This window comes from Acinonyx jubatus, chromosome X, assembly GCF_027475565.1.
Source record: "Acinonyx jubatus isolate Ajub_Pintada_27869175 chromosome X, VMU_Ajub_asm_v1.0, whole genome shotgun sequence".
In the NCBI taxonomy this organism is placed as follows: Eukaryota; Metazoa; Chordata; class Mammalia; order Carnivora; family Felidae; genus Acinonyx; species Acinonyx jubatus.
In genome coordinates, this window is record NC_069389.1 from 57153602 (window position 1) to 57180700 (window position 27099).

The 27099-nt window shown below is 42.8% G+C and overlaps 2 protein-coding genes across 4 annotated transcripts in view; one reads left to right on the plus strand and one right to left on the minus strand.

The window, feature by feature from the left end:
• The first annotated feature begins 4078 nt into the window (after positions 1-4078).
• Positions 4079-14991, plus strand: PIN4 (peptidylprolyl cis/trans isomerase, NIMA-interacting 4). Of its 2 annotated transcripts, XM_027053575.2 has the most exons (5): positions 4079-4229; positions 7024-7097; positions 9171-9266; positions 14311-14430; positions 14813-14991. In XM_027053575.2, the coding sequence occupies exons 1-5, from the start codon at positions 4187-4189 to the stop codon at positions 14969-14971; spliced, it is 492 nt and encodes a 163-aa protein (XP_026909376.1). In that variant the 5' UTR covers positions 4079-4186; the 3' UTR covers positions 14972-14991. The 2 variants fall into 2 exon arrangements, with proteins under 2 accessions (XP_026909376.1, XP_026909377.1); XM_027053576.2 differs by lacking the exon at positions 9171-9266 and having other exon boundaries at positions 4083-4229.
• A 3237-nt stretch (positions 14992-18228) lies between these two features.
• The window catches only part of ERCC6L (ERCC excision repair 6 like, spindle assembly checkpoint helicase), a 34925-nt gene continuing 26054 nt past the window's right edge, over positions 18229-27099 (minus strand). The window contains exons 2-3 of one of the 2 annotated variants that reach the window (XR_008290136.1): positions 19235-22985; positions 18229-18691 (exon numbers count right to left, since the gene is read on the minus strand). Coding sequence is in view for 1 of the 2 variants with exons in the window: in XM_027053574.2 (XP_026909375.1) it covers positions 19328-22985 (3658 nt within the window). In the remaining variant the exon portion in view is untranslated. Of the gene's footprint in view, positions 22986-27099 lie in introns of both variants that reach the window. The other variant, XM_027053574.2, reaches the window with a different exon arrangement.

Sequence of the window (27099 nt, forward strand, 5' to 3'; positions counted from 1 at the left end):
GGGGGCATAACTTGGCCCTGGCACCTCTTGGGCAGAGTGCCCCCTTGTAAGGGCTCAGATGTCTGGGAAGCTGACTTGAATATACACTCAAAACAAAGGGAACTGGGTGTTCTTGGATTTCACATAGGGGATGGCAAAGTGTAGGACAGTGTCATCATGCAGAACGTACCAGCTTGGAAGTCAGATTTGAGTTCAGAGGCCAACCCTGCCACAGTCCCTAGATGTGCAAACTTGAACATGCTTCTTAATTCCTCTGAGCCTGTTTCTTCAGGTCTAAAATGGCAATGGTGATATTCTGCAAAACAAAGACTGTTGTGAAAATAGGGGTGCCTGGCTGGCTCAGTCAGTAGAGCAATGTGGCCCTTGGTCTTGGGGTTGTGAGTTCGAGCCCCACATTGGGTGTAAAATCTTAGGGTGATGCCTGGGTGGTTCAGTCAGTTAAGCATCCAACTCTTGATTTCCAGCCAGGTCATGATGTCACAGTCCATGAGCTTGAGCCCCCCATTGGGCTCCACAGTGTCATTGTGGAGTCTGCTTGGTATTCTCTCTCTCCTGATCTCCCTGCCCCTCCCTCCCAAGATAAATAAACTTAAAAAAATAAAAAATAAAAATAAATAAAATAAAATCTTATGGGTGTCTGGGTGGCTCAGTCTGTTAAGCATCTGACTCTTGATTTCAGTTCAGGTTGTGATCTCACAGTTTGTGGGGTAGAGCCCCACATTGGGCTCCATGTTGGGCATAGAGCCTGCTTGAGACTCTCTCTCTGTCCCTCTCCTTCTGCCCCTCCCCTCCTCACACATGCATGTGTGTGTCCATGTGTGCACTCTCTCTCAAAAAAAATTTAGTATAAATAAATAAATAAATAAATAAATAAATAAATAAATAAATAAATATCATTTAAAAAAACTGTTGTGAAAACTCAAAGAGATACTGAAGGGAAAGCATCTGACTCATGCTACATATGCCACTTGTGTTGGTTGTTTTCCACTGTCTCAAATGAACACCGCCTCTGAAAAAAATCTACCTCACTAGATACTGGAATATTAATGTTCTCCAGAAACTGCTTGCTTAGACAATGCTAGACAAACATAGATGGAATCTTCTTCTCTGAAGCACTTTAAAAAGAATTATAGTTGTTCAAAGCTTCATTCTCTCATGCCAGACATGTTACAAGGGCATGAAGAGGATTAGAAAGTTCTTTGGCCACTGTGCTCAGGAGACCCATCCATCCCATTGGCAATATACCTGCATCCATTTGCCATAATGGGTGGCTACTTTTGCAGGTGGCTGATCTCATCCACCGTGTACTGATTTTTCTTTCTTTCCATTTCCAAAGGTGACCTTTTCCTACCCTTATCTGCAGAGGCTGGGGCCCAGAGCTCCCCATGGATTGGCCACCTCTGAATGGGATCAATTAGATCTCTATGCTCTGTTGCTGCAAGCTCCCCTTTCGGAATAAGCTCTGCTAGGGTCTCAAATGGGAAAGAAATTGCAGCCTTTTGTTTGTACAGCAGGTAGGGCAGGACAGTGAGTCTCGGTCAAGGTTTGTGGACTTCTGGGAAAAAGACTGCCAGCTTCCCTTCCTAAGTATTCCTTGTTTAAGAAATACATGAAAGAATCAGTCTGAGGAGGTAATTAATAGAAAATACAACTGGCATCCATTCCTGGCTCTGACTCAGTGTGCACACTCCCGCAGTCGTTACCATGGTTTCAAGGCTGAAGTTTTCTCCTCTCTGCCCCCCCTGCCTGCTCTTACGTTCATTTGTCACTCTGCTCCACAGACTCCTCCACAGTCGGTCTCCATAGACTGGTGCCGACTTAACCCTGTAGAGAAGCTGGCTTTTATGGTGTTTGTTTTACAAATAATGTTTATTGCTCTTTTTTCTTGAATAAAAGAAAAATACATGCCAATTGATATAAACACAGTATAATATAAACAGAAATAAATAAAAGGTAGTCACAAACTCACATTCCAGAATGAACACTTCAGATTTTTTTTTAAGACTTGATTTTTTTTTAAGTGATCTCTTCACCCAACTTAGGCCTTGAACCCACAACCCCGAGATCAAGAGTCACACGTTCCACCGACTGAGCCAGCCAGGCACCCTGAACACTTAAGATTTTATATTTCCTTCCCTGCCTTTTTGTGATGCATACTGCATAGTTGAGATTGTATATGATTCTGAATCTGACTGCCTTACAGTGCTTTTGACCTTGAAACCCCCCAGCAGACCAATGTCTTCTCCTTTGAGCTATTGGCCCCTAGATACTGCTTCAGGTAAGTTCAGCCACTTACACAAACTTGTTTATTATAGTTGTTGCTGTTATCTGCTGGAACACACAGAGCTCTCACAATATTTCAGGCACTAAGCATTTGTCAGGTGCATCTGCCATTTAATACTGGCTCTTCACTGGGATCTGAACTCTGCTTCATTCCCACTCTTCATTCCACGGTCGGTGGTCACAGGAAGGGCTGTTCCCTATGAAAAACCAGAAGTAAAGTGACTCCTGGGCTCCTGGCTGTGGATGAGCTGATGAACATGAGGCCATACTGACATTGTCAAATTCCATCCCCCCAGCCAGACTTGGAAAATCAGTACATGGGCAGGATCCACCTCACAAGCAGAGAACCAATGATCCCCTCAGCATTGGATGTGTTTCCTACAGTTTATCACTCCCAATCCGAAACAAAGAGTGCCCAAGATGTGGTATGTCCAGAAGTCACAGCAGTACAACAAGAGGGGGCTGCTTGTTATGTATGAGTTGAGGGTGGGCACAGTATCAAAAGTGCTTGATCCTTTGGTCTGGGCATGAAGCACCGAAGTCCAGCAAGGCTGTATCCAAACACTAAACTCTGAACTGGAGTTCTGGCTGGTAGTGGCAAGCTGGGACAGCTATCTTATGGAGCCTAAGAAAAAGGTTTGACCTTATATACAAATCAGGAGAAGAGGGGTTACAGATAAGGGAAGAAAGTGTGGGGACACAAATTCAAAACTCATTCATCTTACTCTAACATTCTATGAGTTAGTCGTTGGTTTCTGTGCTTTAAAAATATAAACTTGTTTAATTCTCTTAACACCCTGTGAGTAGGTACTATTATCATCAACTCCATTTTACAGATAGTGAAACTGAGCCAAAGAAGGATGAGGTAATTTCCTCAAGGTCACAGAGCTCGTAGCCAGATGGTGAAGCAGTCTGGCAGCCAGACAGTCTGGCTCCAGAATCCATGCTTTTAAGTATTTTATACTGCACCATTACAGAAAAGTTGGAAAATACACAGAAACATATACAACAACCTGTACTAGCACCACTGGTCACATTTTGCTAGGTGGTAGCCTTCCTGTCTTTTATGCATATATAATAGAGCACACTATATACTTTTTCTAAAAAATGAATCATATTCTATAGCTTGGTCTGTAACCTTCCTTAAGTCCATTTCCTGTGTCAGCTTTTCAGACAGCTTTACACTCATTATTTTAAACGGCGCATATCCTTTTGTGTGATTGAAAACATTATTTATTTAAGCAATACCCCACTGAGGAACATTTAGACCGCTTCCAATTTTTCTCCATGACAGAGTTCTGCAAGAGGCAGAGGGGTGATAGCTTTTTTTTTTTTAACTATCTTCTAAATCCAATCAGCTACAACTGCAGAATAAAATTTAAAAATGAAAAACCTCAAGAGAGAGCAAGGCCTATGCGTAGGAGAGAGCAGGAGGAGGGGGCAACCACCGCGGCTCTTCCTCCTTTCCCTTTGTCTGGCGGCCCCGCGGGATTGGCTAGAGCCGGCGCCAAGGGACTGCAGAGGCCCGCACCTTCCACTACGCATGCGTGGAGGAGATGGGCAGGGGAGTGAAGGCGCATGGGAGCTAGCGCAAATAATGGCGTGCGATAGAAGGAACAGCAACAACAAAAAAAACGCAAAGGCGGGGTTTCCCGCCCCGCTTCACCATTGGCTCCGCCCCTCTAACAGAACCGAACTTCTTATTGGTCAGACATCTTCAGCTCCATTGGTCCGCGGGCCCAAGGACCGGGTCTGCCCCAAATTATGCCTGCTTCCAGGGCCACAGCAAAAACTGTCAAGTTCGATACCGTTTTCAGGCATTTGTTTCGGACATGCCCGTGGGGCCTGAAGGGGCTTTGTCAGGCAACCGAAGCCTTTGACAGTACAGCCCCAAGATTCGAAGATGCCGCCCAAGGGAAAAAGCCGCTCCGGGAAAGGGGGGAAAGGTAGAGCGGCCAAAGCAGCCAGAGACAATGGGATCGGATGAGGAGCGAGGGGAGGAAGCCGACCGGCGACCCCCAGGGCCCGGGACGGGGCGGTGGGTGGCCAGTGACTAAAGGATTGACCCGGAAGTGAGAAGTTGGAGACAGTGCGGACTTCTCTGGAAAGCCTTTATTGAAAACGTAGGGGAATTAGATGGTAGATAGAGGAAGACAAAGGACTAAGAGGAAGTTTTGATGGTTTCTTCAAAATGGGGAAAACTTGAGAGTGAGGCTGACGTAAAGGATCCGGTAGAGTTAGAGAGGTAAGGGGCCGGAAGGAGTGAAGTTGGAGAAAATGGGGTCTAGGACAGAGGTGGAGAAGTTGACCTTTGAATAGGAGAAAGGACACTTTATGCTCGAGGCCATAGGGAAAGAGACGAGGATGGGTGTGGTTGTAAAAATTGGGGCCACAATGGGGAGTTGTTTATAGGATATCATGATTCATGGCTTCAATTTCTTGTTAAAGTGGAAGGCAAGAGTAATTTTTAAGACCAAGGGGCAAGGACTGAGTGAGGTTCTTAAGAGTGGTAAAGGTTTGGAGTCGTCATTGGGGGTGATGGGAAAGGGAAGGAAACACTAATAAAAGGATCAGCCCTCAAGGCTGAGAGCCTAAGGTTGAAGGCCATGAATTTGTAGAGGACACAATCTGCACAGTCATGATTTACCTGGTAACTTGCAACTGACACAATATAAGATTGAAAAGAGCTAGGTGTAGCCTTGAGCCAAGGTTGAGGGTTTGTTGGACAATGAGAATAGAATAGCAGAACAAGTGAATTAAGGGTGACAGTGGGAACACAGATGATGGAGCATGGGGTCCAGACTGGCAGGGGAAGGAGAAATGGGTAGCCCAGGGAAACACATCAGGATAAAGGTACCGAAGTTGGGAGTGATTTCTGTGAAGTCAAAGAGCCTGTGTTGTGGGAGTGAGGCATGAGAAGGCTGGAAGAACATGAAGTTGTAGCCAGAGACTGAACTGTTAGTTCTCGGTGGCACAGTTCCATCGTGTTGTGCCCTTGGGAGCAGGTGGCCTGGAGTAGAAGGCATGGACATTGAGGAGGAGGGAGGTCCAGAAGTGTGAAGTTAGGTTGTTGGGTGATCCCTCAGCCTAGGTGGTGAGGTCATCCAAGATGATGGCAAGAGTGAGGATGGAAAGGCAGCCTGAAACTGCTGCCAGAGTCCTCAGTCAATCAAAGGGAGTGAAGTGGTGGCAGTCAGAAGATGGCAGCATCCAGCAGGGGAGAGGCTGGGATAACAGGAATGCATCATTGTTCAAGAGTAAATGTACAGCAAACCCACTTAAGAGTTTGGTGTAATAAAACTCCTTTGGCAGTAACATTTTCCTAGGCATTTGGTGATCAGCATTTTGGGTTTTCAGTTTAGTTAGACATTTATTGAACAACTGTTGTGTGCCAGGTACTGTGCTAGGCATTGGAGATACTAAGACAAGTAAGATGGAATCTCCTGATTAAAACTTTTCAGTGGTTCCCTATTGTAGGTTCCTTAGTGGGGCTCATAGGCCCTCATGCCCTAACCTTCAGCCATTTCCCCAGGGCTTACTTATCTCACAGCAGTCACACCTCAGACTTGGATTCATCCATAGTTTCATACACACCACGATGTTTGACCACCCTGGGGTGTCTCCTCATCCTTGTCCTTTCTTCACTTAGCTTCTGTTCATCTAGGAAACCTTTCCTGACTGCCTAAATTGGCTCTCTGTGCTTCCACAGCCTCTGTCCATAGATCACAGGTCATTCTCCTGAAATGATCTGTTTACGTACCTGTCTTCCCCAGCAGAATATGAATTTCCTGAAGGAAGATGCCATGGCTTGTTCATCTTTGTATGCCCAGTGTCTAATAGTTATTTAGGAAATGTTTATTGAACTGAACATTTAATCCAGCAGTAGTTCTTAGGAACATCAGCCTCTAACAGTAAGTATGCTGCCACAAACACCAAAGTTGGTGTAGTGGTGAGATGACATAATAGTAAAATGTAAGATGCTCCCTGTGGTGGTTAATCTGAATACCGACAACTTTTCTTAGTAAGGTATCAATAGGCAATGCAAGAGACTCCAGGAATTTGGACAATGAATACATTCTTTAGCCAAATATGGGTGGTGGGAAATTTAATCTTTATTTAAAATAGATTCTTAGAGATTTTACTTATTGGAATTGTGAGTACTCAAATACATAGTTGCAGTGCTTATTAGAAATCTTACAGGAGTGGGGCGCCTGGGTCACTCAGTCTGTTAACGTCCGACTTCGGCTCAGGTGAGGATCTTACGGTTTGTGAGTTCGAGCCCTGTGTCGGGTTCTGTGCTAACAGCTCAGAGCCTGGAGCCTGATTCAGAGTCTGTGTCTCCCCCTCTCTCTGCGCCTCCCATGCTCATGCTCTGTATCTCTCTGTCTCTCAATAATAAATAAATGTTAAAAAAAAAATCTTACAGGAGCTCGGGGATTTGCCCTTAGAAGCAGGATTTCAAATTGGGTCCAGAGAATCTGGACCAGACTTTTGGCACTATCATTCATCCATTAGCACACTCACTTGTATATCTGTTTTCTACGAAGGGCTTATGTGGGCATGAATTTCTTGTTTTAAGAGAGGTGAGTCACAGATTAATTGTAGCTTCATGTAGTAGAGTGGCAGAGTGCCCCTTTGAAGCATGGTGCTATGACAGAAGTATCCACTCCTCTTGTATTGGACCTTTCTGTAAATGTCAAGATGCATTTTAAATGAGTACCTATGATCTCTTCTCTAAAGGGGGAGCAGCCTCTGGGAGTGACAGTTCTGACAAGAAGGCTCAGGGTCCCAAAGGTGGTGGCAATGCAGTAAAGGTGAGTTACTAGTTCCTTTTCTTTCATGTTAAATATAAATAACATACATATACATGTGTTATTTTGGTACCCAGAAAAGGAAAAGACAGTATGCTTAACACATTCTAAGAGGCTAGCCTACTTACTACTGGGGCACCTGGGTGGCTCAGTCAGTTAAGCATCTCACTCTTCATTTCAGCTCCGGTCACGATCTCACGGTCATGATGACTAGTCGTGATCGAGCCCCTCATTGGACTCTGCACTGAAATGGTGTCGAGCCTGCTTGGGATTCTCTTTCTTTTTCTCTCTCTTCCCCTTCCCCCCCGCCAAAATAAACTTAAAAAAAGAGGCTAGCCTACTACTGATAGGAAATCAAGATAACATAAAATTGGAAAATAGGGACCAGTCTCACAAAGTAATTCCATTTTATTTATTTTCTCAACTGTTCCCTCAAACATCCAGAATTTCTTCATACTTTGTATTGTTTCTTAACATGTATTAAGTTAGATCTTCCCAGTAAATGAATGAACTGTTTGTCAGAAGGAAATAATATTTAATATTTTATGTTGCTCCCCCAGTTGGTAAGCTACAATCCAGGGACCTGACCATGAACATTGGGATGGGAGGCAATCACAAATAACTATTTGAAGTACTTGACCTAGTACAGAAGAGTGTTATCTGCCCTGGGAAAACAGAACCTTACTACTTAGTGCTACGTAACAAGGCAGTTTCATTGTTTCAGAGTATGGGATCCGATACTTGGATTCATTCATTCAATAAGGATTTAGTGACATCTGCCCTGTGCCAAGCAGTGTACTGAGATGGTTTCTGTATTTAAAAACAAAAACAAAAACTGGCACCAGGGTGGCTCATTCAGTTGAGCTTTCAATTTCAGCTCAGGTCACAATCTCATGGTTCATGAGTTTGAGCCCTGCGTTGAGCTCTGTGCTGACAGCTCAGAGCCTGAAACCTGCTTCAGATTCTCTGTCTCCGTCTCTCTCTCTCTGCCCCTCCCCTGCTCACACTCTGTCTATCTGTCTCTCAAAAATAAATAAACGGGCGCCTGGGTGGCGCAGTCGGTTAAGCGTCCGACTTCAGCCCGGTCACGATCTCGCGGTCCGGGAGTTCGAGCCCCGCATCAGGCTCTGAGCTGATGGCTCAGAGCCTAGAGCCTGCTTCCGATTCTGTGTCTCCCTCTCTCTCTGCCCCTCCCCCGTTCATGCTCTGTCTCTCTCTGTCCCAAAAATAAATAAACGTTGAAAAAAAAATTTTTAAAAATAAATAAATAAACATTAGGGGCGCCTGGGTGGCTCAGTCGGTTAATTAAGCGGCTGACTTCAGCTCAGGTCATGATCTCGTGATCCGTGAGTTCGAGCCCCACGTCGGGCTCTGTGCTGACAGCTCAGAGCCTGGAGCATGTTTCAGATTCTGTGTCTCCCTCTCTCTGACCCTCCCCTGTTCATGCTCTGTCTCTCCCTGTCTCAAAAATAAATAAAACGTTAAAAAAAATTTTTTTTAATAAAAAATAAAAAAAAAAATAAATAAATAAACATTAAAAAAATCTTTAAAAAATCCAGCAGGTAAGAGATGGTTTCTATTATCACAGTATACTTGGAGCAGTTAGGTAAAGATAAATTTCACTGCTGTATAATAAGTGGAGTAGTGGATTGCATCGTATAAACCCAGCCATGCACACGCAGCCAAAAAAAAGAGAGAGGGAGCATAGAAATAGTGTGGGCTTTTCTACCAACTTTTCTACTCGATGACCCTATGCCCCAGAGAAAGTGAGGTAGGAGACATTAATCAGCTTCTCCATAGTAGACCTCTGTTCTCGTATGAGCATCCAGTTATGTGAAGTGGGATTCTGGTATCCAAAGAGAAGTTCTCATAAAACGTGGTCCCTAAATATAAACCAAGTACTTCATCTGGTGTTCAGCTGAAGAAGTTGTCATTGTTGCCGCAGTCTGGGGAGATAGGCTGTGTTGGGTTTGATGAGGGCTGACATGTTGGTCTCCAGTATGGCATCTTCATAAGGGATATTGTAGGGAATTTTGGCCATATGCAATTTTCACCTTATATGCTGACTTTTACAAGCACCCAACACAAGAGACTGCTCCGCTGCACGTGGCTTCAAAGAGGATTCTTGCTCTTTCTGGAAAAAAAAATGAGTTCAGTGTGGCTGTGCATGAGGTATGTGGAAAGAAGTGGCACATAGGAAATTTGATTAGAACTAAATTCTCTTGCTAAGCTTTTTCTTTTGAGATTATTTTATTTTATTTTTATTTTATTTTGGGAGAGAGAGCAAGCACATGAGCAGGGGAGGGGCAGAGAGAGAGGGAGACAGAGAATCCCAAGCAGGCTCTAAGCTGTCAGCACAGAGGCTGATATGTGCCTCAATCCCACAAACCGTGAGATCATGACCTGAGCCAAAATCCAGAGTTGGACACCTAACCAACTGATCAACCCAGGCACCCCATCTTTTGAGATAATTTGAGACTCACATTCCACTTGTAAGAAATGGTACATGTGCTGTTTCCCGTTTCCCCCACTGATAACATGTTACATCGAACTCTAGTACAACAGCACAACCAGGAGGTTGACGTTGATCCAGTAAACATACAGAACATTTCCATCACCCCCAGAATCCCTCTTGTTGCCGTTTTATAGCCACACCCACTTTCCTCCCCCACCTTCCCTCTGTCAGCAACTGATCTGTTCTCTATTTCTGTAATTTTATAATTTCAAGAATGTTACACGAATGGAATGACACAATATGTAACCTTTTGGCTTTTTCACTGGCATATTTCTCCAGAGATTTCACCTATCAATAGTGTATTCCTTTGTATTGCTAAGTAGTGTGCCATGGAATGGGTGTGCCGTAGTATGTTTAACTGTTCACCTACTAGAGGACATCTGAGTTATTTCTGGTGTTTGGAAAGGTCCCAGTAGGAAGGGAACCCTGGAACCCTCCAGCCTTTTAGGGGCTAGGCTCCTTCCACATCCTGCCATCCTGCTTTCAACCCCACTCCTGAGCCTACACCCTGCCTTGTGTCTCTAGAGCTGTCCAGATTCTGAAATCCACCTGCCAACCACAGCTTCCCTCCTTCCCCTTTGCTTCCTGCCTCCCCCAGTCTTGTTCTGTTCTTCTGTGCACATGGACCTCTAGCCCTTGAGCCTGCCTGTTCTTCCCACCGTCTCCCAGCTTCGTGTCTGTTTTCCAAGCCCTGTATGTTCTGTAGGCTGGAAATTAGATCAGAGAGCTTGACCACTGGATGTCGGAGCCCCGACTCTTCCTTTTGGTCAGCTGTTGCATCCACCTGCCAGACTACCAACTCCAGATCATCCAGTAGTCTACTTCCTTTACATTAAAATTTTTTTAATGTTTGTTTATTTTTGAGAGAGAGAGACAAGGAGAGGGATGGAGGGGGTGCGGAAAGAGGATCCAAAGCAGGCTCTGTGCTGACAGCAGCATGCCCAATGAGGGGCTTGAACTCACGAACTGTGAAATCATGACCTGAGCCGAAGCCAGAAGCTTAACTGACTAAGCCACCAGGCGCCCCTACTTCCTTTACATTTAAACCTAGAACTGCTGGGCCCTGCTGGAGAGTCACACAGCCTTGGGAATTGGGACCACTAATTCCTGGTCTCTAACCTTAGCTAGGCTCTCAGTACTACTCAGCAGTCCTGCCACTCACTTCAAGCCATCCACCACCCTGCTCCAGTCCATCAGTAGATAACTTCGTCCATTGTTTCTCAATCCTGCTGTACATCAGACTCGCCTAGATAGCTTCTCAAACTACCAATGTCCTGGACCTTGGTGGATTTTTTGTTTATCTTTTAAAAAAATTTTTTAATGTTTATTTATTTTTGAGAGAGAGTGAGAGAGAGAGAGCATGAGTGAGGGAGGGGCATAGAGAGAGGGAGACACAGAATCTGAAGCAGGCTCCAGGCTCTGAGCTGCCGTCGGCATAGAACCTGATCAGGGCTGGAACTCAAAAGCCATGAGATCATGACCTGAGCCGAAGTCGGACGCTCAACCTACTGAGCCACCCAGGTGCCCCTCAAAAGCACTGAGGACGATTCTGAAATACTGCCAGGGTTGACAAACACTGACCCAGTGTCACAGGGTTGGTGTGAGGATTTCATGAGAGAAGTGCTTAGCACATGCCTAGCAAATAATAACTTTTAAATATTGTTAAATTTTCAGAAGAAAATGGAAACCTGATCTATTGTGAGGAACTCGTTGGCTTTCTGTCCCCCTCTCCAACAAAGTTCTCTTCACCCACATCTCCTTTCTCTGTCTTCTCATCTTTCTTTCTTTAAGACTAATAAGTTTTTCAAGCAGGGCTCTGAGTACCAGGCCTTATCCTGCATTATGTCCACCCTGTTTCTTTGCTCTGTCTTCAACCTTTCCCTCTTTACTGCATCTTTCCCTTCATTCTGAGACCTCTGCCCAGGGACCTTTAAAATACGTATATGTTGGGCTGCCTGGGTGGCTCAGTCGGTTAAGCGTCCGACTTCGGCTCAGGTCATGATCTCACAGTCAGTCCTTGAGTTCGAGCCCTGCGTCGGGCTCTGTGCTGGAGCCTGCTTTGGGTTCTGTGTCTCCCTCTCTCTTTGCCCCTCCCCCAGTTGTGCTGTCTCTCTCCCTCTCTCTCTCTCAAAACTAAACATTTAAAAAAATTTTTAAAAAGCAAATAAAATATAAAAAACAATAAAAAATAAAAATAACATACATGTCTGTGACCATTTTCTTCTGATAAGAGCCCTCTCTCTTTTTCTACCTCAGCTGGGGGAGTACCCCACACGGATTTCCTTCCTGCCTCCTATCTCTCCCTCTGTCTGCCCTCTACTATCTGGCTTCTGCAGTTTCTACTCTTCTGAAACTGCTTTTGCTAAGGTCAGCAATCACTCATTACTAAATTGGTTGTACTTTTTACCTGATCACTGCCGCATTTAAGCCTGTTGATCATTTCCTCCTTGAAACTTTCTTTTGGCTTGGTTTCTATTAACACACCTTTCCTACCTTTCTGGCCTTTCTTTTTGTATTATGGTTATTGAGCTTTTTCCTTGCTTATTGCTTAAACATCAGTGTTCTTCAAGGATGTCTTTAACCTACATTTCTCCTATTCTCATTCTACGTAACCTCCCTGGGCAATCTCATCACCTCCCATAGTGTCAGCTGCTACCTCTGTGCTAATCACTCCCAAATTCTCTGTGCGTTGGCTCTCTTGTTTTTTAAGTTTATTCATTTATTTAGAGAGAGAGTGAGAATGCACAGGAAAGGCAGAGAGAAAATCCCAAGCTGGCTCTGCACTGTCAGTGCAGAGCCTGATGCGGGGCTCAAACCCACAAACAGCGAGATCATGACCTGAGCCAAAATCAGGAGTCGGACACTCAACCAACTGAGCTACCCAGGCGCCCCAGGGTTGGCTGTCTTCTAAGATGCCAGTCTTACACACTTGCCAGTTGGTCACATTGCAAACCCCACAGGTACTACAGACGCATTATGTGTAACCTGTCAGACTGTCCAGACCAAAATACTTGTTTATTCATGTATAAAGTGCTGGGTGGTCTCCCCTTTCTGTGATCATGAATGCTGTAATTCAGTTCCCAGTAATTGTACCAGAAGGTTGCTTTGTGAGTGTAGAAGCATAAAGAGGGGGGCATTCTAGGAGCTGTTTTGGCCAGGCCAACTTGAGGTCTTGATGAACTGTCCTTGTTTCCCAACATGTAGCTCTAGTGTCCAGATTGTTCCTGTCTGCCCGGGACAGTACATTCTGTACATCCTGTACATTCTATATAAGTTTGCCTCTCTGAGCCCTGCTTTTTGACACATTCTTTCCTTTGCTATCTATGTTCCTATCTCCTGTGTAGCTCTTCTATCGGGAAGTTATTCCTGTGGGCCTAGAATCCCTTTGCCCCCAATTGCAATAGTTGAACCCTGAAGACAACCTTGATTTGCTTGTCTCCATTTATAAAGGAGACACCTTTAGCCCCCATCCCAGTGTATCACTTACAATATGAAACAATGGATTGTGTTTGAGAAATTGGAAATCCTGCAAAATGGCTACCCTGACAAAACCAGTTTTCAAGATAGAGTGATTTTAATAAAAACACATGGCTTTATGTAAACATAGGTCAAACTTGAATACTTCTATAGGATTGAGTATTCTTAATCAACATACAATACTTTTTCAAAGTGTTGAATTGTGAGGAGGCTTTATACCTTGGGCCTTTTCTCATAAAAAATATTTCCTAGTGGGTTTTTAAATATCATCCCCACTCTGATGAAATAACAGCTAACCTTTATTGAATACTGACTGCATCACCTCAGTCTTCACAACCCTATGAGAACACATAAGTACTATTATTATCTCAGTGCACAAAGGGGGAAACACTTAGAGGTTTAAGAAAATGCCTACAATTGGGGCACCTGGGTGGTTCAGTCAGTTAAGTGTCTAACTTCCGCTCAGGTCATGATCTCAGTTTGTGGGTTCAAGCCCCACATTAGGCTCTGTGCTGATGGCCTAGAACCTAGAACCTGCTTTGGATTCTGTGTCTCCCTCTCTTTCTGCCCCTCCCCCACTTGTGCTCTGTCTCTCAAAAATAAATAAATGTTAAAATTTTTTTAAAAAAAAGAAAATGCCTGCAATTGTACAGCAGAGGTGGGATTTGACTCAAGGGCCTAAGCTTTCAACCATTCTGTTTTCTCTTCCTGTTACCATTGAAGTACATGGTTAAGATGGTAGCTTCCCACAGCCAGGTGCCCATTTTCCATCTAAATCAGATTTCTGAGGGGGGCCTGAGCTCAGTCAGTTAAGCGTCCGATTTCTCCTCAGGTCATGATCTCACAGTTTGTGAGTTCAAGCCCCGTGTCGGGCCCTGTGCTGACAGCTCGGAGCCTGGAGCCTGCTTCAGATTCTGTGTCTCCCTCTCTCTGCCCCTCCCCTACATGCGCTCACTCGCTCTCTCTCTCAAATATAAACACTGAAAAATTTTTTTAGTAAAAAAAATTTTTAAGTTAATTAAAAAAAAATCAGAGTTCTGAGATAGTGTCTTGACATGGGAAACGAGCTTGTGGCCATTGCCCAACTGAGCAGACTTCAGGGTTTTGTTGCCGTAACCTGATCTATTTTTTCACTCCTGGGGGTAATACAGCATGACTGCTGTACTGTGAGAAAAGGAATTGTTTGTGTCTCTCAAATTATGTGACCATACTTTTTCCTTGTAGGTCAGACACATTCTGTGTGAAAAACATGGGAAAATCATGGAAGCCATGGAAAAGTTGAAGTCTGGAATGAGATTCAATGAAGTGGCCATACAGTATAGTGAAGATAAAGCCAGGCAAGGGGTATGGTGTTGTTTTCATTTATCCCCCATGGAGGACACACAGTGGTAGGGGTTATTTCTATGTTCTGCCTTTAATTTTAGCCATATCTTGGTTTAAAGATCTTAAAAGCAGAAATGTACAGTTGCGTACAGGGCACCTGTTGTCTAAGACTAGGCACGGCCAAACTTGCACAGCTGAGACACCTGGCAGCATTGTGAGTGCTTATGTGTTCAGTCCAGGGTTGGATCTCTTTCACCCATTTGTCCTTGTCAAGCCCACTTCTTTACAGCCCAGGCAAATAAAACTAGGAACCTTAGCATTTGTGTTGGGAAATTCTCAAGCTACTGTAGAACTGTTTCCTCTGGAGGGCCACCTGACGTCACATATCTTTTGGGTTTTTCAGGGTGACTTGGGTTGGATGACCAGAGGTACCATGGTGGGACCATTTCAAGAAGCAGCATTTGCCTTGCCCATAAGTGGGCTGGATAAGCCTGTGTTTACAGACCCTCCAGTTAAGACAAAATTTGGATATCATATTATTATGGTTGAAGGGAGAAAATAAAATTGTATGGAAGACTGACAGTGTTTTATACAATTCTGTTTATTTCTTTTTTTAAAAAAAAAATTTGATGTTTTTATTTATTTCTGAGACAGAGAGAGACAGAGCATGAGCAGGGGAGGGGCAGAGAGAGAGGGAGACACAGAATCTGAAGTGGGCTCCAGACTCTGAGTTGTTGGCACAGAGCCTGACGTGGGGCTCGAACTCATGAGCTGTGAGATCTTGACCTGAGCTGAAGTCGGACACCCAACCGACTGAGCCACCTAGGTGCCCCTGTTTATTTCTTTAAAAGGTGTTGAGTAATCCTTGTATTTTATGAACTCTGTCATTGTGGGTTTGTAGGCACAAAATGAGGTGGGGAAAAGTTAGTGTGCACACTATAGTGGGTATTCAGTCAGCTGTTCTCAAAGATAAGTCAAGCAAGGGCACCCAGCTGGCTCAGTCGGTAGAGCATGCAACTCTTGATCTTGGGATTGTGAGTTTGAGCCCCACATTGGGTGTAAAGTTTATGTAATTAAAAAAAAAAAAGAAAAGTCAAGCAGACTCCTTTTAACCTTAAGTCTCTTTTCCCTCAGAACTACTGTCTGTGATTCTCAGTATACCCCGTAAGTTAATTTAAAAATCATCTCTAGGGGAGCCAAATACCTAGTTCACACTATTCACACATTGAGTTGGACATCAAATAGATGGATTAGCATATGAAAATCCTAAAATAAGCAATAGGCAACACTTGTTTTGTAAGTTAGCCAACTTTGATCTGCCAGGACAGTTATTAGCTCCAGTGTCTTAGTATAATATGCTGTACATAAAGGCCATTCAACATGAACTCTTTTTTTTTGTGAACTCTTCTTTTTAAATAAACATTTATTGCAGACAAAAAGGCACTCAGTTCTTCTACCAGTTGTTTGTACTAGACTAAGCAGCCAATGTTTTGTGTATCTGCATTTTTTATTTCACATTCCCATATTTATAACATACAAAAATGTATAAAGAATTATAAATACTGTACTGCTTCAAAAATAAAACTTTGCCAACATAACCACATGATTCTTAACAGTGATTCTTTTAACACACTGTGTTCTTGCTCAGCTGCATTTGACATAGAAGTTTCTTATTTTAGAGGAGTTTCTGGGCATCCTCAGCAGGTTAGTCCTCCAGGAGATTTTCCCCACTGAGCAGACTAACGGATGCCCCATTCCCTCAGATACATAGATATACCAGTATGTATTGAGAGATGTTCGAAATAGTAGGCCTAAGATGAAACTTCTAAAAACCCCACTCAAAACAATGTGTCTAAATAAGGGCTATAAATTTGGAAAATCTTGAAGAAAATTCTGAAAAGCTTTATATGCATGAGACACTACCTAGTTAGCATCCTTTGCTCAGGACATTGGCTTACCCAGGATACTGACTGAATGCCTTTTGCAGGGTGTCACCCACAAAGTAAAACGTGCTGGAAAGGTGGAGTAGGAAAAGCAAACTTAGAGATGCCTGGGTAGCTCAGTCGGTTAGGCGTCTAACTTCGGATCAGGTCATGATCTCACAATCTGAGTTCGAGCCCCACGTCAGACTCTGTGCTGGCAGCTCAGAGCCTGGAGCCTGCTATGCATTCTGTGTCTCCCTCTCTCTCTGCCCCTCCCCTGCTCACGCTGTCTCAAAAATAAATAAACATTAAAAAAATAAAAAATAAAAAGCAAACTAACTTGTGGCATGTAAAGAGAAAGCAGTGATAGCTACCTTGTGAGAAAGCAGAGCAAGAATGGGTCTCTGACACCAAGTGACCCTTTGGGAAGTTAACTTTGAACTGGCAACTAAGGTTCTAAAGGAGTTGATAAATGAGAAAACTAAGGATTTATACCGACTTCTACATATTATAGCACATGCCTTCAATTCTGCTTTGAAATTACATCTTTTTCATTAAGTTCAATGCTTAATGAACCAACTTCATTCAGAGTAAAATAACTGCAAATTAAAACCAAAATGAGATCTTGCTTTTTACCTATCAGATTGGCAAAGTTCAAAACATTTACCATATTGTTGGTAAGGGTATGAAGAAACAGGTATCCATTAATGGTAGAAATGTACATTATTATAACCTCTATCGAGAAAATTTGGCAATACCTATCAATATTATAGATACAGGGGCGCCTGGGTGGCTGTCGGTTGAGCGTCTGACTCTTGATTTCGGCTCAGGTCATGATTTCACAGTTTGAGTTTGAGTGCCGCATTGGGCCCCACACTGACCGTGCAGAGGCTGCTTAAGATTCTCTCCCAAAAGAAAAAAAAAAAGAAAAATTACAAATATACCCTTGCACCCAGCAGTTCCATTTCTAGGAATTTATCCCATAGATATAATACATGTGTAAAAGGTACAAGGATATTATTCATCACAGTGTCAGTTGGAAATAAACGGACTATCCATCAATAAATGATGGTGTATCCATTCAATAAAATATCATACAGCTGTGTTAAAATTAAAAACTGGTGCAGAACAGCATATATAACATACTATCATTTGGGTAAGAACATAGATATACAAACATATACTTGTGCTTGTACATATATACTGTCCTTGGGAATGGTAATCCAGAACTGGGGGCAGGGCAGGTAAGAGACTTTATTTCATACCCTTAGATCAGGGGGTCTTAATCTGTTCTGTGCCATGGAGTCCTTTGGCAGTTTGCCCAAGTCTAAGGATCCCTTCTAAGTTGCTTTTATTTTTTTTAAGTTTATTTATTTTGAGAGAGAATCCCAAGCAGGCTCCATGCTGTCAGCACAGAGCCTGACACAGGGCTCAATCTCACAAACTGTGAGATCACAATTGAGCCAAGATCAAGAGTCAGACCGGACCGTTTAACCAACTGAGCCACCTAGGCGCCCCTACCTGTAGTTTTTTAAATTGTTTTATATACAATATGTAGATTTAAATTACATATATTTCATATTTTCTTGAGTTCTGTGTGCTGTTCTAATTACTGAACCTGAAGGTGCAGTCATAGGAATCCTCAATTTGTAGCCAATTTGGACAGAAGTGTGGATAACATGGGGGCCCAATACTAGCAATTGTCAACGGAAGTGAGGGCAGTTTTATGGGAGTGAGCACTTGAACCTGTGGAGTCTGACTGGAACTCCAGGTAGTGTCAGAACTGACTTGAATTGTAGGACACTCCATGGATATCTGCCAAAAACTGGAGGACTGGTGTGGAAAACCTCCGCACATTTGGGGTCAGAAGTGTTGTCAGTAAAAACATCTCAGTATATTCAGTGAAGCAAAGACAGTTTATTATGGTAACTTTTCACCAAGTAACACATGGTTTAAAAAACTCCATTTCACTCCCTACTGTGTGATCTTGGGCAGATCACAGCCTCATTGAGCCTTAGTTTCCTCAACTAAAATAAAGTAAATGCCACCCTCAACCTCAAAGGATTATGGTAAGGATTAAACAAGGAACCTATGCAGAATACCCAAAACAGAGCAGGTACTTCATAAAAGCTAGTTCCACTTCTCAAGTGCAGAGTTCTGTATTGTACTTTGTTTCTGAGAAGCAACTGAACTCCTTTTCAGTCTACCACCCAAAGATCCGCTATGCTGACCTGTATCAGAATGCAGTGGGAGGTGAGTGAAGAATGGCTAAGTTGTTGATAAAGTGACTCCGGGGTCAGGAGCCAGTGATAAAGAAGCCTGGCACCAGGTACCTTATCCCAGCCTTCTGCTGGAGTGAGCTGAGGACACAAAATAGCATGTTAATAAGCAGGTCACAGATTCAGAATTCCAATAAGCTCCTGCTTAAACTAATGTGCTTCCATATGCATTTGCCAGTGTCATCTCAGTGAAAGAAAGCAAATGGAGAAGAAAACACTGAGAAAAGTGACTTTATTTTCTTACCTGAAGTGCGATATACAGAAATGGTCATTTCCAGAATGAAATGAAGACTGGCAAGAATAATTTCACAAAAACATTTCTAGAAATCACATAGTTCTATTAAGTTGACAGAGCATGCCACCACACTGAGCGTGGAGCCTGTTTAAGATTCTCTCTCTCCCTCTGCCCTCTCATGGACTCACGCCCTCACTCGCTGTCTAAAAAAAAAGTTTATAGAGCATGCCTAAAAGAAAAATATAAGCCTATTCAAGTAAAGAAATATTAACCTAGTGTTCAGAATATCAGAATATATGTACAGGGGAGGGGGACAGGAAGGAATAGGGAGTAAATGCAGAATTTACAAAATAGTTAAAACCAACACCTTGCTTTTTGAGATCTCTCACCTTAAGCCTAAATGCTTCATGCTCCCAAAGAATCCAGTTACAGGAACGAATTCATACTCAGTGTCTCATTTTAACAATAAACAGGTTATAGTCTTAAGGTTTATTAAGCTGCTTATACAAACTTAAAGTCATGAGCATGACTTCAGGATCGGCGCTTTTTATGTCAAGTGCTTTAACGAAGCAGTTTAAGGCCTCCTGTATTTTCCCACACTCTTTCAGTTCTTTTCCACGAATTACAAGGGTCTCATAGTCATTCACAGCCTCCATTGCCTCATCCTGGGGAGAATCAACCAACTGTCTGCCAGACAAAGAGGTCTGTCCTGGGTTGCCAGGAGAGGTCTCTTGAGCCAAAGCATGAGGCTCAGGTGTCATTAACTTATTTTCTGAAGGCAGCGTTTTGCCAGGAGGGTCTTCTGTACACTCTGAGACTTCACCACTGCTTTCCTCGGCTCCTTCCTCCAGGTAATCTTCAGCAACCTCTGCTTCACTGCTGTTGTCAAGTCTTTCCTCCATATCCTCCACGTGGTCTAAAACCACATTAACAAGAGACCTCCTAGAAGCCAGGGATCTTCTAGAGGTTACAGACTTATTTATACTATCAGCCATTTTCAGTGAAAAGAACATTCCTGGCGGACTGATGTCACTTTTGGGAGTGGAAGCATCAAACTGTTTTACAGATAACAACTGAAAGGGAGGTGTGTTTAATGGATCTATGCTTGAAGTATCTTTAAAAGTATCATCTTCATCTTCACCATCTGAAACGATCCTTCTAGCTTTCCTTCTGACTTTCACATTAACTATTACTTCTTCTGGCTCATTGTTTGTCTCAGAAAGATCCATACTGAGATGGGCTTTGCCATGCTCGACCTCTGCTTCAGAATTAGCTGCAGCACTGCACAGGCTATTTTCATTCTCAACATGCTGCAAAGACTGCCTGGAAAGATCTTGTCCATTGTCTGCAGCAGAGTCTTCCAAGAAAAGATTGAAATCACATGCATACTGTGATGAGGATGCTGAAGGTTCCTCTTCCAACTTGGCCTCACTGCCTTGAGCATCCTGTAGTGCACCGTGGGATGCTGACACGTCATCATCAGCTATTTGAATTACAGATGTGCTTGACTCTGTATTTTGATTTGCGCTGGTCATGAGACTCATGGGCCAGGGACTGCAGTGAAGTAAAATCTCATTGTCCTTCAGTTGATCTAGATGTGGCCCAAGATCAGCTCTGACCAATTTGCTAAGTGAATAATTAAAATTTCCCAGAGGGTCCTCTTGTGGTGCCTCCTGTGTAGGCCCCTCTTGCAGTGTCTCTTTCTGTATAGCCATTCCCATGGGGTCAGTACAAATTTCGTCCACACTTCCACACCACTTGGGCAAAGTAGCCACAGAGTCAGCATCAAATGTGCTTTCGCATGGGTGACTACCATCTTGTAAGACGGTAACATTCATCTTTACATTGGAGAGATCTTGATTCCCATGCTCTTCAGGCAGATCATCAATGATTATACTTGCCATTTGGGAACTGATTTCTTCTTCCTGGGTTAAAAGTGGTGAAGGCCAAGGCTGCGGTTTCCTTGATTCAGGGGATTTCTTCTTTGTTTGAGAAGGAAATATAGGTTCTCGCTGCCAGATCCCCTCATTTCCAATCCTTTGTCTTTCCACTAAAAGCTCTGTACTTTGAGATTCTAATTCAACAAGGAATTGAGCTTTCTGAACCCTTTGTTGAATATAGTGAGATTCTTCGATCACATCAAGCTCTTCTTTAACAGACAGATCACGTGTGTACATCAAATCATGGTCTGAGATTCCAGCTATCCCCAAAGAGTGCAGGTAGGCAATGTGTTCATCTAGTTTCTTATCAGATCTCCTCTGAGCTGCGTGCAAAGACTGAAGCTGCAGCTGGGTTGCAGAGTTCTGAAAATCCTCAATTGTAAAGAGCTCTCTTAATTCTTGTTTAGTAAAATAACGGAAAGGGTTCTTATCGCCAGTAGTTTGTCTTATTAAGGAGTCCTTGAAAACCTGTCTTCTGTAGATTTTTTCCTCTACAGTCCCACAAGTGATCAGCCTATAAACTACAACATTTTCTTTTTGTCCAATTCGGTAAACTCTATCCACAGCTTGGGCATCAGTTGCAGGATTCCAGCTAGGGTCAAAAATGACCACTCTAGTTGCTGCAGTTAATGTTAAGCCAACACCACCTATTTGAGTGGTAAGCAGAAAAACAGAGTAATCTTTATTTTGCTGGAATAAGTTAATTCTTTTTTCTCGTTCCAGAAGATGAGTAATTGTTCCATCGATTCGCAAAATCTTAAAGTGCCGATTCTTTAAGAGGCATTCGATGATGTTTAGAATTTGTCTTGACTGAGAAAACACCAGAGTCTGATGCCCTTCATCTCGCAATCTCTCAAGCAGCTCTATTAGAAATAGCATTTTTCCAGATTCTGCCATCAGTGTATCATCAGTTATTTGATCAATCTGGTCCACATCTGAGGAATCTTCCCCTTCATTTTCACCTGGAACAGAGAATTTCACAGACCCTAAATTCAACAAAAGACAAGCCCGTGCAGATAGCAGCCTAGGATGATCACACAGCTTCTTTAAGACACCTAGCTCAGCCAAAGGTGAGCGTGTCTCCATCAACAACTCCTTGATATGATCTAGAGACACAAATTTCCTGTATATTTCTTCTTGTAAAGGCACAAGACGTATCCAAATAATAAAATCATTTTTCCTGGAAAGGGAAGGCATTTCACAAATGGCATCAACATCTAGATTCTTTTCGCGAAGTCTAACCTCTGGGTTGCTTGACTTTTTCTTTTGTACCTCCTCTTTCGTCCTCCTGAGGAAATAGGGTTTTATGATTGTCATTAAGTTTTCAGATATTTTAAATCCCAAGGCTTTTTCCCCTTGGGTAGCATCCTTCTCTCTTGCTCTAGTAATAGGATTTTCATACTCCATTTTGAAAGTTTTTAATGTTCCTAGCAGGGACCCTTGACAAGCAAAATCAAACAGGGACCATAGTTCTTGTAAATTATTCTGGATTGGGGTTCCTGTGAGGAGGATGCGATTACGGGTAGGGATAGCCCGAGCACATATTGCTGACTTAGTAGATGAGCTTTTTATTTTATGTGCTTCATCAAGGATGACATAGTCCCACACAAACTCTTGGCCGTTCAAGCTTGAAAGCTGTTGCCAATTATTGATTAACATTTGGTACGTAGTGATAATGACACCATTCCTTTGCTGAATCCTATTGAGGTTTCTGGTACGTTCATTCTTACTAGGACCGTGAAAGGTTTTCACTCTCATTCCTGGAGTCCACTTAACAAATTCTTTTATCCATGTGCTAATGAGATTGGTTGGCATGATCAGCAGCACATGATTCACGAGTGTGGCATCAAACATACCAGAAAGGAAAGCGATGATCTGCACAGTCTTCCCTAATCCCATATCGTCTGCCAAGATGCCACCTTTTCTTCCATCCCTATATAGGCTATAGAGGAAAGCTACACCTTCCTTCTGGTGCTCAAATAGTTGGTTGTGGAGCTCTTGATAGAGCAGCAGGCCAGAGTTGCACACATCTGTGAATTCATCATCTCCGTGTTCTGCCAACTCCTCCAAGGCTTCCTGTATTTTTTGGATTCTGCTGATCACCTTTTCATTGGGAAAAATGTCCTTTGCCAAATTAAAAAGTTTAAATGCTTCTTCCAGATCTCCATTCTTAGTTGCTTCTTTGGCCTCTTTCACGTATCTGTAAAAAAAAACATATATATAGATAGATAGATAGATAGACAGATAGAAGATTAGAAAAGAAGGAAACAGATTGAACATTCAATCTGAGAACATGTTAGAGTCCATTTTGGAAACTAAACTGCAGTTGGGTTTTTAATATCCTCAATTCAGGATGGAAAAGATTAGCACAGAAGATGCCAATGAAAGCTGGCATTACTTAAGACACATACCCACCAGACACTGCCAGCAACACCTTCAGACATTATTTGTGAGAAATGTGCAAAGGTTATTGGTTCCACGGTATTTTTTTAAAATGTCACCCATAAGAAGTATGGAGTGATATTTTCTTGTAAAACCAACCAACCAGGGGTGCCTGGGTGGCTCAGTCAGTTGAGCATCCAACTTCTACTCAGGTCGTGATCTCACTGCCTGTGTGTTCGAACCCCGTATTGGGCTCTGTGCAGACAGCTCAGAGCCTGGAGTCTGCTTCAGATTCTGCATCTCCATTTCTCTCTGCTGCCCCTCCCCCACTCTCACTGTCTCTGTGTCTCTCAAAAATAAACAAACATTAAAAAATTAAAAAAAAAAAAAAAACCAAACCAACCAACCTATATCGTGGGAGCATGGAAACAGGAAAGATACCTGGGCACTTCTCAGACCTTATTTTTCTGGACCTCTGATACATTTGACACTAATGATCACTCCCTCCTTAAAATTTCTTTCTTCTACTGGATTTCTACAGATTCTTCCTGGTTTCCTTCCCCATCACTGGCCATTTCTTCTGTGTCTTTCTTGGGATCCTATTCTTCTTTCCATGGGGCTCAGTCCTGGGCCCTCTTCTCATTCCTTTTACTCTCTCCTCTGGCTTTCCCAGAGCTTCCACCCCCACCTATGTGCTCATGAAACCACTCTCTCCATTCCAGGGCTTGCCCCCAAACTCCAGTCTAGACTCACATTCCAAATGCCTTCTGCACATCTCCACTTGAAAAAAAATCTCACAGGCACCTCAAATTCAACTAATCCCAAGTTAAACTCGTTATTTCCCCCTCTAAAAACATGTTTCTCCATTCATATGATAGTACATGACACTACTATCAACTTAGCCATACAAGCTAGAAATCTGAAGATCATCCTTGACTCCAATTCACATGAGTCATCCTTGACCTCTACCCTCTTTTAATCACCCTCTCCCCTAGCTGGACAATCCCCAAGCCCTACTAACTTTATTTCCCAAGTATAACCTGTGTCTCCATCTGCACTACCACTACTGTGGTTTAAGTCACCATCACCTCTGGCCCAGGTAATGGCAACTTCCTACTCACTGGTCTCCTTACATCCACTCTTGGCCCCTCCAATACATTCTCTACATAGCAGCCAGTGATACTGCCTAAAACATAAAAGAAAAAAAATGTAAAAGAAATCAGGTCATTCCTCTGCTTAAAATTCTCCAGTGGTTTACAGTCAATTGATTTAGAAAGGAGGCCAAAACAATTCACTGAGGAAAGAATAGTCTTTTCAACTGAATATCATATGCAAAAGAATAAAATTGATCCCCTACCTCACACCATACACAAAAATTAATTAAAAATGGGTCACAGACATAAATATAAGAACTAAAAACTCTTAGAAGAAAATATAGGCGTAAATCTTCGTAACCTTGGATTTGGCAGTGGTTTCTTAGATATGATGCCAAACACACAAGCAACCAAAGGAAAAAGAAATTGGGCTTCACCAAATGAAAAACTTTTGTGTTTCCAAGGATACTACCAAGAAAGTGAAAAGACAACCCAAGCAATGGGAGAAAATATTTGTAAATCATGTATCTGATAAAGGATTTGTACTTAGAATATATAAAGAAATCTTGTAACTCAATAATTAAAAGACAACACAATTTAAAAATGGAAAAAGGATCTGAATAGAGATTTCTCCAAAGAAGATCTATAGATAGCTAGTTAGCACAGGAAATAATGCTCAACATCATTAGTCATCAGGGAAATGCAAACCAAAACCACAATGAGATACCACTTTATGCCCATTAGGATGACTAGAATCAAAAAGCAAGAAAATACCAAGTGTTGGCAACAATGTGGAAAAATTGGAACTCTCATAACACTGTTGGTGGGAATGTAAAATGGTGCAGCCGCTTTGCAAATAATTTGTCAGTTCCTCAAAAAAGTTACACATGGGGGTGGCTGGGTGGCTCAGCCGGTTGAGCATCCCACCTCAGCTCAGGTCATGATCTCACAATTTGTGAGTTCAAGCCCCACACTGGGCTGCTTCTGTCAGTGCAGAGCCCGCATCTTTGGATCCTCTGTCCCCTCTCTCTCTGCCCCTCCCCACCCCCTCAAAAAAAAAAAACATTAAAAAAAAGTTACACATGGGATTACTATGTGATCCAAGAATTCTACAATCAGGTACAGACTCAAGAGAAATGAAAACATCTGTCCAGAGAAAATCTTGTACATGAATGTGCATAGCAGTATTATCCATACACCAAAAGGGGAAATAACACAGATATCCACCAACTGATGAATGGATAAAAATGCGGTATATTGGGGCACCTGGGTGGCTCTGTCAGTTAAGGGTCCAACTTTGGCTCAGGTCATGATCTCTCAGTTTGTGAGTTCGAGCCCCACATCAGGCTCCGTGCTGACAGCTCAGAGCCTGGAGCCTGCTTCAGGTTCTGTGTCTCACTCTCTCTCTGCCCCTCCCCTGCTCACACTCTGCCTCTCTCTCTCATTCTCTAAAAAATAAACATTAAAAAAATTTTTTAATGTGGTATAGCCATATGATGGAATATTATGCAGCCATAAAAAGGAATAAAATACTGATTCGTGCTACAACATGAATGAACCTTGAAAATGTTTTGCTACATGAGTAAGCCAGTCACAAAAGAGCACGTTTTATTATTCCATTCATATGAAATGTCCGGAATAGGCAAATTCACAGAGGAAAAAGTAGATTGGTGGTTGCCAGGGACTGGGGGGGGGGGGGGGGGGCTGGGGAATTCTGGGACTTGGTGGTGGTAACAGCTAAAGGGCAAGGAATTTCTTTTGGGGGTGATGAATGTACAACTCTATGAATATACTAAAAATTATTAAACTGTATAGTTTACATGGCTGAAATGTACGTATGGTATGTGAACTATACCTCAATAAAGCTATTAACAATAACAGAAAGTTCTTCAGTGGCTTCCTGTGGCCTATATAATAGAGTTTAAGTTCCTTAGCCTGGCATTCCAAGCCCTCCTGATATAGCCGGGAACTGCTGAACCTCTCCGCCTTAACTCCTACCACTTCCTGCCTCAAACATCTTATTTTAACCCCTTATTATCATGCTACTTGGTGTCATTTAAGCTTACACCACCCTCCTCTTCCTGGAATGCACTCTCCTTTCATCAAATGAAACTCACAGAACTCATTCTTTAAGACAGTAACTCTCAATGTTATGCAAAATCTTCTGGAGGGCTTGTTAAAACACAGAATGCTAGACCCCAACACCAAACTATCTGCTTCTATAGTCAGGCCCAAGAATTTGTATTTCTATAAAGTTCCCAGGTGATACTAATGCTTGTGGTCCAGAGACCATACTTTAGGAGTTGCTTTGAGGTATATACCAGGCCTCACCTGCGGTTCCCCTAGGCTGCCTTCTATCCCTACCCTATCCCAGAGCTGGATCAACTGTTCCACCTCAGGACTCCCCCATGTGTTCATCTCTTATCAGTGCACTTAACACATTGTATTAAAATCATTACAAAACAATCTAGCTGTATTACAAATGTATGAAACAAACTCACTGAAAGGGTAGAGAGAAAAGGTGCTGACCTAATAACCTAGGAAATGAGGGAAGTCTGTATGACTAAAAACAAAAGAAACAATATAAGTATTGTACTCTAGTGGATGAAGTTGTTTTTGGCATATGGGCTAACAATTCTGTTGCTACAATGCACGTATAACAAAATTGAAGAGTTAGGTAAATGCGGTGCCTGGGTGGCTCAGTCGGTTAAGCATCTGACTTTGGCTCAGGTCATGATCTCATGGTTCATGAGTTCAAGCCCCGTGTCAGGATCTATGCTGACAGCCTGGAGCTTGCTTCAGATTCTTTTTCTCTCTCTCTCTCTCAAAAATAAATAA

Bases quoted from the DNA above. Each gene is read 5' to 3' on its own strand.
- PIN4 (XM_027053575.2), top strand. From the start codon at position 4,187: ATGCCGCCCAAGGGAAAAAGCCGCTCCGGGAAAGGGGGGAAAG. The intron at 7,098-9,170 runs GTGAGTTACTAG...GACTTTTACAAG, and splicing joins GTGGTGGCAATGCAGTAAAG to CACCCAACACAAGAGACTGC. The intron at 14,431-14,812 runs GTATGGTGTTGT...TGGGTTTTTCAG, and splicing joins AAGATAAAGCCAGGCAAGGG to GGTGACTTGGGTTGGATGAC.